The sequence below is a fragment of the Triturus cristatus genome, chromosome 1_2, assembly GCF_964204655.1.
Source record: "Triturus cristatus chromosome 1_2, aTriCri1.1, whole genome shotgun sequence".
NCBI lineage: Eukaryota > Metazoa > Chordata > Amphibia > Caudata > Salamandridae > Triturus > Triturus cristatus.
Genome location: NC_140580.1, coordinates 605,751,200 through 605,765,920, shown reverse-complemented (window position 1 = coordinate 605,765,920; position 14,721 = coordinate 605,751,200). Strand labels below are relative to the sequence as shown.

Sequence of the window (14,721 nt, the reverse complement as noted above, 5' to 3'; positions counted from 1 at the left end):
CTTGGACGTTCCCTTGTAAGCAGCCGTGCACTCTATGAATTCCATTGTATTGTATTGTTCTCCATTGTAATTCATGGTGTGCACTCTCCCTTACCCTCCACCAATATATATGGATGCCATTGCTTAGATTGTATAATAAATGTAGGGCCCAAAGTGCTTCCAAGGACTGTGCTTAAGGTGCAGCCAAAGGTCAGGATTGCCGAATGACAAGGTTGTTTAATCTTTGCTCCATCTCACACCTCTTTCATCCACCACCATACTTCATATATTTTTAGCTCACTCTTGTAAATTAATTACCTGATTTCTTCACTGTGTTACTGTATTTCTCTTTTGCCTTCCTTCTGCCTTTTTTATTTTCTCGCTCTTGCCCTGGGCCAAAATCTAATGATGAACTAGTCCCATTCCCCAAAAATGTGTTGCTGTGGGTACCACCTGCCACCACTTGCACAAATTAAGCATTGACCTTTCCATGGTGTCAGGGTGAAGGTAGGTGGTTGTGGTGTTACCTTGATTTTGGTTTGTAAAAAGGCTTCTAATTACTTTAAGGGTCCATTGTGAAGAGAGATAGGGACATATAATAGAACTACACAGGCGAGGACAGGGAAACGCCAAGGAGGCTCCGGCGAAACACCATCACACACAACTCAAGTACAGGGGAGGCGCTTATTTGGGCTCAACAGATGTAGTAGGGAGACAGCAGTGCGTGTCGGGAGGGGGAGGGGGAGGGGAGCCGCTACTTGTTTTGCAAGGGGAGGAGAGAGGGAGGAACCTTCAGGCCTGTATGCAGAAGCTTTACCAGACCAAGAATGCGACTGATAAAAGCAGGACTCATGACCATAAGACCATGCAGGATATGCAATGTGATGTACTAGAATGACCATGCTTTGTATGCAATTGTGTCGCAGTCAGCGGATCTATTGTGCAACTTGTAAAAGGCAATAACGTTTGTTTAAAAAAAAAAAGGGGTCCATTCTGAAATACTTAACTGTAGCATAGGGGGCAATGGTCTGGGAAAGCTTAGAATGGCTATAACAAACACAATTTTTGGTCACACAATTCCCCAAAAATCTCAAAGCTCCAGTTTTCTATGGATGACAGACAAAACCTACAATACTTTTTCAAAAGTATAACAAAATTACATTAGCGTATCTGAAATGAGTGTAATAAATCCTTTCTAAAAAAGGGGATACAGGCATCCATATATAGTACGTGCTGAAGAAATATATACTGCCATTTTAAATCTGCCTTATTTAGATCTGCTAAGAAACGTCACCAGAAATACGGTCAGGTGTACCCTAAAACTGAGTCTTTTTCCATTCCGGCCAGCCCTATATGATGCCCACACCTAACACCATCCCCATGTACTCAATCATCATGCAGGTGTGGCATTTTGACTGGAGTAGCTCAAACATTCGACTCACTTCCTGTTTCTTTTGCGATTCCCCGGAAGTGCAGACTTTAGCAGCAAGGTCTCTCAGTTCTTCTCTCCAAGCCTCAGAGAGTAAACCAGACCCTGAGGAAAACAAGGAGTGTAAAACAATTCAAGATGTTAGGTCGTTTGTGGAAGATCACAGTGTTTAGATCGTTACATACAGTAAAAATACAGCAGTAGGGTTCTCTTTAATTTCCATGGGATTATATTAGATTTCATCCTATGGTTTTCGTATCTCTTAATGTATCATAACGAATGTCTTCAGTATTAACACCAAAGAGTCAATGAACATTGATAAATGAACGTTAGAAGGACTGCCTACACTCAGTCTCGTGGTGTTCAGAATGTAAAAAGTTCTTGCATATGAACGTTTTTTGTTTTCTAACCGTATGTATTTACTACATGTAATACAACCTTTTGACGTATCTATTTTTTTGCTGCTAACTTAATTAGATCTGGTTGTAATTCCTAAACAGGCCCTTTTACTCTTATTACAATGGACTGATTTTCCTTTGTGGACATGGTGCTGGTACGTTAGTCCTCTTTATACCAATTGAGCGTGAGCATAAAACAGATGACCAGGTATTACTCCCTCCTAACAGTTGATGTAAGAGATGGTGCTCACTAATAAGCCAAGATTGTGGTGCTTGAAGAGACCTGGTACTGGACATTTTACCAAGTGGTACTGCTTCACACTAGGCAACATTACTTCTTTTGTGGCAATGAGATAATAGTGGCACCTTTCTGTAGGAATGGCAAGTCTGGTAATGGAACATTACAAATAAACCAAACTAGGCAGCCATGGCTCCTAGCCAAGGATAGTCCAACAAATTAGGCCTGATGGCCTCTTAAATTCGGCCTCTGCTTTGGGCCCATTTGGAAATTAAAATAACAAAGCCCCCTCGCCGCCTCCACATTGGTGTTCAGAATTAAAGCAGATAACGTGAAAGGTGCTGTAAAATATATCCCGGTGTCTGAAAATTACACCAGGATGAGTTCAGCATATTTCAGTTGGGCCCAATTTCTTAGCATGGTAGACGGAGTCTACCCGCGTGTACCCCTAATGTGTGCCATGGTGTTAAACTGCGGAAATTGTTTATCTTACGAATAGCTGCACAAATGTTTAATCTACCCCAGTTACAATATTTCTATAAATTCTATAAACTCACTTTTCCTGGAACCAAATTAATACTGCAAATGTGAAATCAACTTTGTACCCAACTATTGCTAAACGAAAATCTATAACATAATGTAGTAACCCGTACTATATTTATTTGGTTACTTTCTCCGTAGCTGCTCAGCCAGTGTGAATGTGCTGCATGAAATGTTGGGGGGATGGTCTTGAATGGAATGTTTAGGTGCCTGGATGTTTAAGTGTGACAGTTGGAATATGGGCTGAGCAGCAGGCAGACTGCTCCTGGTGGGGCTGCATTACAAGAACTCAACAACTTGTAACTTTAACTAATAAATCTACATGAAACTACATCCCGGTCACGGACTCCATTACTACCGATTTTTGGCGTTGAGCTGGAGACAGACCCATGCTGCGACTGGCTACTGAAGTTGTCACTGGACTGGACTTTGAGAAACTAAGTTACTTAAACTAAGAATAAGTATCAAGACTGAAGTACCAGCCATGCCAGCCTCACCAGTATGCTTCACACTGGACGGCCCAGCCTGGATGTACTACATTCACTTAAAGGTTTTCTATTTCCTATTAATGTGACAACTTGTAAGAGTACTGGAACTCCCACCAACTCATCTAAAGAATAGTCTCCACCACAGTTAGTGCCAGCAGTGCTGAGTTGATTTGTCTTGGTGTTATTTTTGGAGCCAACAATGTTCATAACTGTGGTGTTTTGAAAGCTGTACAATCATCCTTTTGTGTGCTCTTTAACAGAGATGGTTGCACAACGTGTTTTGTGCCTTTTGGATTGTCTTTGACAGTGTTGGATCTAAGGACCGTGGTTCTTTTAAATTTTCCTAAGTTTGTCTGTAGAGGTGGTTTTCAACAGTTTGTGGAATGTTGCACAATGCAGTCCCCTACGCTGCCCATTTTGCGTGTGATTGCACTGCTGGGGAATGAACAATATTGTCATGGTACCGGCGGCCGCAGTGGGACGTTAGAGGTCATACAAAGATGGACTGTGGTTTATTTTTTGTACGTTTGTGGCATGTTTACTGTGTCGGCAGTTCAACCGCTGCAGTGCGATTTGAAATTACATGCTTGAGCTGTATTTAGCCTGTGCTCCTTACCTCAGTCAATGGAGTCAAGCGGAGGTGCCGTTGCAGCTGCTGTTGCGTTATTGGATCTACGCAGCACGTCTAGCTGCAATGGAACGCATTCCTACACCAACATGCCTGAAGCCATCCGGCGCAGCATTGTCAGCGTGCCACCATCTTGGGTTTGGCTGCAGCATTCTACAAGCTCCTCTGCATCTTGAGGATTCGGGGACCTTCATGCTGGCGTCACCTTTGTGTTTTTTTACAGTTTAGATGCCAACTAATCTTTATTGGTAGTTCTTACATTTACCAGCTACTGCAGCCCCGTTATGATCAATTTTTTTTTCTTCGAGTCTTTGCAGAGACGGTCGCTATATTATTGTGCACGGTCTACCAGTAAGTGTTTCTGAAACAGCTTTTGGGTTTGTCTAATCAGCAATCCGGTGGAACTGAAGACAGAGGACTTCTTGGCGGAGGTAACAGTAATGTAATGTTCCTGTGATTTATCATCAGTACTTGTTTTGAAAGACATTGAGGATTATCCTCCACGACGTGTTTTTTTAAAAGATCTGTTTTTTTATTTTCTAAAAACAAAGTAGAACAGAGGTCCAAATTGACACAGCGTTAAGCCTACAACCCATTTAGGGCCAGCCGCGTTTCACCCAAGGCTCTCCAAGAATATGTAAAGGCATTAAGAGACAGTTGAAAACACAGGTTGTCGCCTACAACCCTTGGTAGGTCGGCCGCGTGACATTGCATATATAGCAATATTAGAGTGGTGTGTGAAGTCTCAGGACCTTTTTGGTGTAACAACAAGAACAGTAAGAACCCGGGTAAGAGGCCCATCTAAAGTGGATAGTAGTGAAGGGACAGAAAAGGGTCGGAAAAAGAGGGGAGGAGAGAAAATTGGAAGTATGCAGTAACAAAAGCTGCTAGGTGGGCGGACGGGTATGTGCACGCAGCAGTGCATGGTGTTGAGAGCACATATCTTGAGGCTTGCCGTAGGGAGCGTCGCCCAGGGCTGGTCTGGTTACGCAAGGAGCCAATTGGGGTCCGATGGGAGTATGGCATCTTCAAAAAGTCGTAACGCTCTAAGCTTGGAGGGTAGATAACGCGCATGTTCTATTTTACAGAGATAGTGGACTAAGGGTCGCCAAACAGCAGTAAAGTGGGTGTCGCGTGATTGCAGTCACGCTGTAAAAAGTTCCATGGTTATTACAAGCCATAAGCACGTGAACCAAGCAGCTATTGGGGGAGGTTCTGTTTGTTTCTAATACAACGCTATAGGTTGTTTAGCCGCCACAAGCATATGAAGTGCTGTAGTCCAATCGCTGCGGGTAAGTGCCTTTAGGTCGGTGGGTTTAAGGCCCAAAAGGATCGTGGTTGCAGACTCAGGCAGGGGAAAGACCAATACCTCCTTGATATGACTAAGGACTTCCTTCCAGAACAGGGTCAAGAGCGGACAGGCCCACCAAATGTGAATGAAATCCCCAGAAGCATTCAAACACCTCCAGCACAATGGGGACACGGCAGGGAACATTTTGTGCAGTCGAGTAGCCGTATAATACCATTGCGTCATAATTTTATATGCATTTTCCCTTTGTGGGATGAGGCGATAGACCCTAGGAATATTCCGCCAAAGGCGATTCCATTGTGTTGGTGTGATTTCCGTGGTTGGCGTTGATTGCCATTGGTGCTGATATGAGTGTGCAATTAGCATTGGAGGGTGCTGTAGGATCTGGTACGTCCGAGAAATAAGGCCCTTCGATTCATAGCCGCCCCAGCCATTCAAAGGGGGTGAATGGTCAGACAGCGGCCTGTTGCATCTCAGGTGAGGACACCCAATGTCGCAGCTGTGCATATTGTAGTCTCTCGTTCAGTGGGAGACAAAAGTCCTCCCTGCACTGGGCAAATGTCTTAAGTGTTCCCCCCTATACAGGTCTCCGATCACTCTGCATCCCCCTTGTAGCCAGTTGCCGAATTTTTGTGAATGAAAGGCCGGAGGGAATAGTGGGTTACCTGTAATGGGGGTATGGGGGGAGGAGAAGGTCGTTAGTCCCTTACGCACTGCTACCGTGCCCCATATATCCAGAACCGTTTTAGTAGGTACTGCAATATAGGCACAGCGTGAGCGCGCTGTACGATGGTGCCACGCAAGGTCCCAGATGGAGCGTCCAGTTACCGTCCTGTCCATATGGAACCAGATCTTTTCGCTTTCAATGGCTATTCACTCCGACACAAAGCGGAGATGTGAGGCCCAATAATAATACAAAAGGTTAGGGCACGCTAGTCCCCCTCTGTCTCGCGGCGACATGAGGGTCTTATGAGAGAATCGCGGCCTACGTCCGCCCCAGATGAAGCGCGTGAGGTCTCGCTGGAGGCCCTGTATTTGGTGCTGCGGGATAGGGGTGGGGAGACATTGAAATAAATATAAGATTTTAGGGCGTATCAACATTTTCACGGCGTTAAGCCTAGCCAACCAGGATAGAGTTAGGGATTTCCATCCCCGTAAGTCTTCCAGAACAGTTCTCCTGCATTCTCGCCAATTTACCTGGGTCCATGTGCCCAAGGTGGGAGTCAGTTGAAGCCCTAAGTACCTGATATGCTCCGTGGCCCATTGATAAGGGGCAAGCATTTTCAATACTGGTATCTCCTCCTTCGGGATCGTAAAGTTCAGAGCCCAAGATTTGCCATGATTAATTTTAAGGCCTGACGCCTGCTCAAAGGACTGTAACAGATTGTGAAGCGTCGGGAGGGATGTATATGGACGCGATATGGTGAGGATAACATCATCCGCGAAGAGCGCTACCTTGTTCTGCCTGCCTCCAAGAGAAATACCATGTCTGTCGGCATTCTGCCTGATCATCTCTGCTAAGAGCTCAACCACCAGGGCAAACAACAGAGTTGACAAGGGGCAACCTTGCCGTGTACCTCTATGTATGGAGAAAGGGTCTGTAAGTTGTCCATTAACCCAAACCCTAGCTTGCGGGGATAGATAAGGGGCCATGATCATAGAGATCATGTTTCGGCCCAGTCCGATCTTTTGCAGCACCGCGCGAAAAAAAACCCAGTCCACCCGATCAAATGCCTTCTCCGCGTCAAGCGAGTGAAGGGAGGCTGGTATATTCCAGTGCTGTGCTTTCCCCACCAGATGCGCGATTCTACGCATATTGTCCGCTTCCTGTCTAAGCGTTTGGCAAGGATTTTGGTGTAGATTTTGAGGTCCGTGTTCAGCAAAGCGATGGGACGATACGAGGCACACATCGTGGAATCTTTTCCCGGCTTGGGGATAAGAGCTATTTCAGCCACACCCATGAAGGGCGTCGGCCCTTCCGTGTCCGAAAAGGAATTGTATAGTCGCAGGAGGTGTGGCTGGAGTTGTTGTAGGAACATACGGTAGAAGAACAGTGGCAGGCCATCTTGGCCTGGCGTCTTCCCGAGAGGGAGATCTTTCAGCGCTGCCATCAATTCCTCCGCCGTGAGGGGACCTTCTAATTGTTTGGCATGGAGTGGGTGGATTGGAGTCCAGGGGCACTGGTTCAAAATAGCATCAATGTGGGCCTGGGAGGGCGTTTCCGCCGTATAAAGGGCAGTGTAATAGGCCCTAAAGGCCTCACATTTAGCTCACTCCGTGACGGCCTAGTCTCCATCCGGCGATTGAATATTCGCTATGTGAGCCTTCGCTGCATGTGCCCTCAAGCGCTCCGCCAGCAATCTGCCCACTTTGTCCCCCCCTCAAAATATCTTTGTTTTAAGGCTAGCAGGGATCGCTCAGCTTTATTGGTGCACAGGGCGCGGAGCTGACCCCGGAGGTTAGCAAGTCGCCGCCGACCCGCGAGCGAGGAATGGCCCTGATCTTGCTTCTCCAGCGTCTTAATGTCCTTGGAAAGGCTATCTTCTAGGCGGCGGGCTTCCCGCCCACGTGCTATCGATAAAGATGTGAGGTGGCCACGGATTGTAGCCTTGAAGGCATCCCACACCACCGGAAAGGGAGTCTCAGGAAGGGCATTGCTCACAAAATAAGAGTCAATAGCAGTCCGTATGCTCTCCACATCAGCCGGATCTCGCAAGACATGCAGCGGCAAGCGCCACCACGGGAGGCAGGTGGGGCAAGCGGCAGGATCCTGCAAGAGAAGCTCCACGTGGGCATGGTCAGATAGCGATATGTCAGACATAGACGCCCCTAAAGTGTCCCTCATGATGTCGTGTGAAATAAAAAGAAAATCAATACGCGAGTAAGAGCGGTGAACGTGGGAGTAGTACGAATAATCCCGCACCTACGGAGAGTGATATCGCTATATGTCCAGCAGGCCAAGGTCTGTTATCTGTTTCTGCAGTGCGGAGGACATGGCCCCGGTCCCATTGGAAGAAGCTTCACTACGGTCCATCGCAGGATCCCACACCAGGATAAAGTCTCCCTCCAAAATTAGGGAGGGATCGCCATATGGCACATGTTCCCACAGAAGCGTTCGGAGATAGGAGTCCTGCATCTGGTTCGGTGCGTAGACATTGCACAGTGTAAGTAGGCATCTCCCCATCCTCACCCCTGCCCAGATGAAACGTCCATCTGGACTGCGAAAGACTTTGTGTTCCCCCTGCCTAATACCAGATCTGCATAAAATAGCCACTCCAGCCGTTTTAGTAGTTGCTGTGGCCCAGAATTGGAGGGGGTAGCTTGGGTGCGCCATGCGGGGGGTATCTATGTGCAGCAGGTGGGTCTCTTGCAAAAAGATAATGTCTGGGCTATGATGTCGTAGATAGCGCCACACCTGTTGCCGCTTATTGGGAGAGTTAAGCTCCTTGACATTAAGGGTTAGTACCTTTAAAGGGCCGGGAAGAGCCATAAATAAAACGGATCACAAGTTAGTCCATCATGCCACCGCAGAAAGCATATCAGGGGAATGGAAGGGAGATACAGGAGTGGGCCTTCCCTGTCAACAAGCGTGCGTCGTAGCCTTGGGGTCATCCGTCCGCCATACCTAGTAAACAAAAAAGAGGGAGAGAAAGGGTACAGACAAGTGGGAAGATAGAGAATAGAAAGATGCGTAACCAACTTTGGCCAACCGGGCCACATTGTCCTGTTCCAGTCGCGGGCTAGCCTACACCCTAAGGTTCGGATAAGCCCAGAGACGTCACTCTCTCAGGAACAGAGGGGGGTATGTCGTCTGCTGCTCTCTAGGTCATCCAGGCAGAGTGCTCCGGCACCAGTTACACTGCGAAAAGGGAGTTGGGGGGTATATGAGCCGTTGATCAAGCGATTGGAGAATCAGGACCTGACTCTGACTTGTCCCCTTGCAAGGACCTAATGTGCTCTATAATGTCCTGTTTAGCCTGCAAGGACGCTTGTTCATTGAAGAGTGGTGAGCGTCTGCGCCGGTACACGGTCGACCAGGTCGGCTTGGCAAGCACCCGTGCAGAAGGCGAAGGGCGAGTGGGGCTGGTGGGCCGTGAGGAAGGAAGTCGGAGTAATTGAGCCGCATCTTTGTAGGACTGAATCACCCTACGCTTGGACTCTCATGTAAAAATAAGGGCGAAGGAGTGGCCCCACTGATAGGAGAGGTTCCTGCTCCACAATTTGTCCGTCACAGGTTCAAAGTCACGGTGGCGGCGCAGGGTAGTGGGTGCCAGGTACTGAAAAATCTGGATCTTGTGCCTCACGTACGTGAGATCTGGCTTGGCTCGCGCTGCCCGAAGAATAGCTTCCTTTTCTGTGAAAAAGTGGACCCTGGTTAAATTGTCCGGAAGGAGGCCCGAACTGCCCGCAGGCCCGGAGACTCGGTGAGCCCGATCCAAAGCCGGTGGGGAGGCGTCATCATCTCCCCACACCTTGTGTAGCAACTGCGCCACATAGGTCATAATGTCCTTCCCTTCCGCTCCGAGAGGAACCCCCCTGGATGCGGAGATTATTCTGGCGGCTTCGATTTTCCAGGTCTTCCTGCTTCAGTTGCAATTCTATGTGTTGGTCTTGCAGGACGGCTAAGCGCTGCCAAAGCTGCTCCTGGTCTTCTGTACGGGCATCAACCGTCTTTTCCAACCCGTCTACGCGCTCACCTAGATCTGTGACTTCTTTCCTGGGTTCCCGAACACAGGAGTGCACTTTGGTACTCAGGGAGCCAATCTCAGACCTCAACCCGGACATGAAGGAAGCCATAAAAGCCTGTGTCACCGGTGATGAGTCCCACCCAGCCTGTGGGGTCCCCTCATTAGGGGCAGACGGGCCCACCTTGCCCCACATTGCCGCCACCGAATTGTCTTTGGAGGTTGGCCCTGAAACGTCTTTGCCTCTGTTAGTGAGTGTCATTCTTGTGCTGCAGCTGTTCAGCTGTCTTCTAGTCCCTGAGGGTAGCAAGAGACCATCCGCGGTGTCTGTAAATCACGGGTCTCAGTGGGAGCACTGTCCCCTGCCACAGGACCCCCAGAGGCGTCCGACCCCACCGCAGACCCAGGCGAACCAGGCATTTCAGGATAGTAAGTCCCAACACTTAGGCTGTCGTAGCAGTTCCACAGCACACATCCGCACACAAGTCCAGCATCCCCCGCCGACCCCACAGCGTTCTTGCAAAGCTCACAGCAGTCCCGCGGTAGAACGTGGTCGGGCCCCCAAGACACAGCACAATGCCCCAGCCGGGTCTCGCGACCAACCCACTGTTCCTCCAGCAGGTAGGCATCCAATGGCCGCCTCTCAAGAATGGAAGCAAGCACACCGGGGTCAGGCCAGTCTCCCCTCAGACCCCAGTCACGTGAAGTCCGGTATGTCGTGGCCCAACGCTGTCAACATAGGTCCGAAGGCCCACAGTGAGCCCCCACGTAGGAGGGACCCCAGACCAATGCAGATGAGTCAAGGCCAACAGCGCACAGTCTCCCACACCACTCCAAAGCAAAGGGCACGCAGTGTACTGCCAAGACGGCGGTCGTGCAAGGCGCCAAGAAGTCGCAAGGGCCAGGCAGATGAGGCGGCACAGCGGGGACCGCCCAGAAGGGGCCCAAGTGCGTGCAGGTTCCATTGCCTCGTCCCAGGGGTGGCGTTGTATGTGTGATGAGGCAGCCCCCCTCATGGCCCACAAGTAGGCTGGGGAGGGCCAAAGGTTGTGCAGAAATCTCGGGCGAGATTACAGGGGGCGAGCCCCACCAGCTCTTCCAGGGGGAACACCAGAGGAAAGAATGGCAGTCGACAGGGCCCCCCGATGTCCGCCCGGCCTAGTCCGCAGCGTGCCAGCTCAGTCCCAGGGCAGGTGCAGAGTGAGAGGGCCCCGCCGGACAACAAGGCATGGGATACAAGAAGGGGGAGCACAGGAGCGCACCAACAGAAGGGGGACCCCACCTTCCACACCCCCTCTCGTGCTGTGGGGTCACGTTGCTGATGTCTAGCGGCAGTTCATTCAAGGAGGATGCCCCCTCCATGCCAATCCCCCTCCAGCATGCTCTCAAGTCTTCCCCCCACCTTGTGCCGTTCCAGAGGGGCAGGGGAGGCCCAAGGCGATGGGCCCGATCGCACAGAGGGTTGTGGCGCTGCACAGGGCAGTGTGAATGTTCGCCCCGGGGTCCCCCACAAGGCTCGCAGCGTTGCCCCAAGGCCGCATGCCCCACTGAACATCAGGTACTCACAGTCTCCTCACGATCGGCGCAGACAAAATGGCGGCCGCCACCGCGGCAGGCTCCCGGAGGCCCGAGACTCACTTGAACTGCTGTGGCCCAGCAGGTAAAATGGCAACCCAGGGTCATCTACAGAGCCGCCGACCGCTCGTCCGTTCTGGGCCGGCTATACTCGTCTTCCCTCCCAGTGTAGGCGCCCCCGCTGCTCCATCGTCACCACCGGATTCGCAGAGCGTCAGGAGGTCCCAGAGTGCTCAGGGACAGCTTGCGCCGCACCACAGCGAACCCCCGGTCCGGGCGCCGTAAAATGGCGGGCGCTCTGACCGCAGGCCAAGGTGTTGCAGCTTCATCACCGCTGCCACCACTCCTGCAAGGCCCACCGTTCAACAAAGGGTGCCCCTCGCCATCCCCTACCAAGGCACCCCCAGGGCCGGTGTCAGTGGGGCCCCAGCTCTGCTGAAATCGCATTAGTTAGCAGCGGTTTGCCGGAGCTCCCTTAGCGAGCGTCCTACTGCATTGCCAGCGAGACCATGCCCCCATTCACGACGTGACTTTTAATAACATGGCAGTACTCCAGCACATTAAGGGTATCTATCCTTAGTCCACAAATGTAAAATGCATTGACTTTCAAGTATTCGCTCACAAGTGTTCTTGACTGTCAAAGTGAGGGATGAACCAGTTGATGCAGGACATTTTACTTTGTTTGTTTTTTGCAGGGCATTATACCTGTTCATTTCCGTTTACATTGTGGGGGTTAGTCCCATATACATTGGTTCATGTTAGCAAGCCTTTCATAAAGGGGGTTAGAGTGGGTGCTAGTTCCATTTCTACAGCTTGCGCTGTCCTAGTGATTAAGTCACCTAGTGCTGCACGTTGTTTCTGTAGTGGTTAAGCACTAAGATGGGAAGGGTTTTCTTTAGTCCCATTCGACACAGTTTTCACAGTTAATGGGTTTTCGTCCCATTAACACGGTTTTCTCAGTTAATGGGTACGAGTCTCATTCAACACAGTTTTCAAAGTTAATGGGTTTTAGTACCATTCAACACAGTTTTCACAGTGAATGGGTTTTAGTCCCATTCAACACATTTAATCATTTCCCTTGCAGGAGGGTAGGATTGTGGGGTCCATCCCTTTACACTGTTTTACCGCTTCATATGGGTGTTCATTGGGTATGAGTCCCGTGTTTTCCATGTGCGTTGTTTGCTCATGCTACTAACCTCCACATAGGGGTTCGAATGGGTGCGAGTCTCATGTTTTCCATTGTTCTGTTTACGCTACTAACCTCCACATAGGGGTTCTAATGGGTACAAGTCCTGTGTTTTCCATAGCTCTGTCAAGGCTACTAACCTCCATATAGGGGTTCTAATGGGAACTATTCCCATGTATTGTATTGTTCTGTTCACGCTTCTAACCCCCACATAGGGGTTTCTAATGGGTATAGTCCCATGTGTACCATTGTTTAATTTACAACTAAGCTTTACTTACTGTTTCAAGTTTATGGTGTAGTCACCCTGTAGTACGTGTATTTTTTTTCTGTATTTTTTTTTCTTTGTGCCACACTTGTGGTTGTCTGCCCCTAGGTCATGTTGGCTGTATGGGCAGATGTCAACCTTCTTTTCTTTCTTTCCCTTAACTATTTTCTTAGGTTGTTGTTGGGTGTGGGTGTTTCATGTGGTTGCTGGTACATCTATTCACCTGTGCAATTGGGAAAGTTCTTTCAGGTGTTCTTCATCTATTATTACTGTTCTTATTACATTTTTATATATGAGGAGGATGGGTGGGTGATTATTTACATTTGTCTATGCATCTCCTCTACATTGTTTCTTTTCTTCATGTACATCTCTTGTATTTTTTCTCTTTGCATTTTCTCTCTTATATTTCGGTCTAATCTTTCCATTTCATTTTCTCTTCTACTTACTCTTGCATATTTCCTGTGTATTTTCTTTCTTGCTCACACTTGATTTTCTTGGTTGCTAGGCTATTATCCCTTCACGTTTGGGTTCAGCTTTTTTAGGAGGATATGTAGTAACCTGTATTATATTTATTTGGTCACTTTCTCTCTAGCTGCTCAACCAGTGTGACTGTGATGCATGGAATGTTGGTGTGATGGTCTTGAATGGAATGTTTGGCTGCCTGGATGCTTGAGTGTGACAGTTGGAGTATGGGCTGAGCAGCAGGCAGACTGCTCCTGGTGGGGCTGCATCACAAGAACCCAACAACTTGTAACTGTAACTAATATATCTACATGAAACTACATCCTGGTCACGGACTCCATTACTACATATAATCAACAGTCTACAAAGTGCGAGCAAACAATGTTAACACTGTACCTACAATTACTGAATTTCATGGCTGTCAAATTTAAATGGCATATTGTGACTAATAATGTAACATAAAATAATCTTTTTCTTTTAAGTATTCCCAGTACAAGAACAGTTACGTTCTGTGACTGCTCATGTTAGGTTGCCGCAGCATGTATGTGCAATTCCTTGCCTTTGTTCATATGAATCATCTTTACTCCGGTTCAGACAACATCTGAAGTCTTTCCTATTGCCTAAGAACCATTATAGGGTTTAGCTTTAATCTAAAAGCATGTTTGTGCAACAAGAGCGCAAAGAAACGTATCTGTATGTGACCTGTATACATAATTACAACATAACAAAACCAGTTTAGGGTTTCTTATTTGATATTAGGCAAGTATATACGACCTCTCAATTGGTGTCAATAGCCTGAATGATCTTCATCAGCTTCCAGAATTATATTACATTTTGTATTTGTAGTGCCAAAGGCACTCCCATACTTTGAGACCATGTGATGACATTTGACTACCATTATTGTAATTGACTTTAGATGTTTCTTGAATGTACAACATAATTTTTCTTGCATGTTATGTTATGTTACCTTCGGTTTATATAGCGCCAACTCACCTGCACGTCTCTAGGCGCTTAGAACCTCTAGCCAACAACTATAATTCAAGCACAGAAAGCGAGGGAGATACCCTGCAAGAAACTATTTAAGTAGGCCAAAAGCCTCTTTAAAAAGGAGCGTTTTTAGCTGCTTCCTAAAACATAAGAGGTTTCCTTCTCTCCGGAGTGATTCCGGTAGTCTGTTCCATAATTGTGGGACCAGTACCGAGAAGGATCTGCCTCCTTTAGTTGACAGCTTGTATCGAGGACAAACCAGCAACTGGGCATTCCCAGATCTGAGAGCTCGTTTGGGCCTGTAGAGCTCCAAACGTTCCTTGATATATACAGGAGCCTGTCCATAAATCGCCTTATGAGCCGTGCAAAGGCTCTTAAACTCCACTCTCTGCACGATGGGAAGCCAATGTAGTTTATGCAATAAGGATGAGGCTTGAGTTCTTCTAGGGAGTCTAAAGATCAGTCGTGCAGCATCGTTCAGCACAACCTGCAGTCTGTTGGTCAAAGACTTTGGTAGGCCTAAATAGAGGGCGTTCCCATAATCTAGCCTTG

General features: G+C 48.3%; 1 protein-coding gene across 1 annotated transcript in view; it reads right to left on the bottom strand.

Annotated features, from left to right (window-relative positions):
* Positions 1-14,721, bottom strand: part of TBATA (thymus, brain and testes associated) — a 181,532-nt gene that overhangs the window by 103,590 nt on the left and 63,221 nt on the right. Inside the window, exon 5 of the mRNA XM_085615041.1 lies at positions 1,422-1,513. Within this exon, the coding sequence (XP_085471167.1) occupies positions 1,422-1,513 (92 nt within the window). The remainder of the gene's footprint in view (positions 1-1,421; positions 1,514-14,721) is intronic.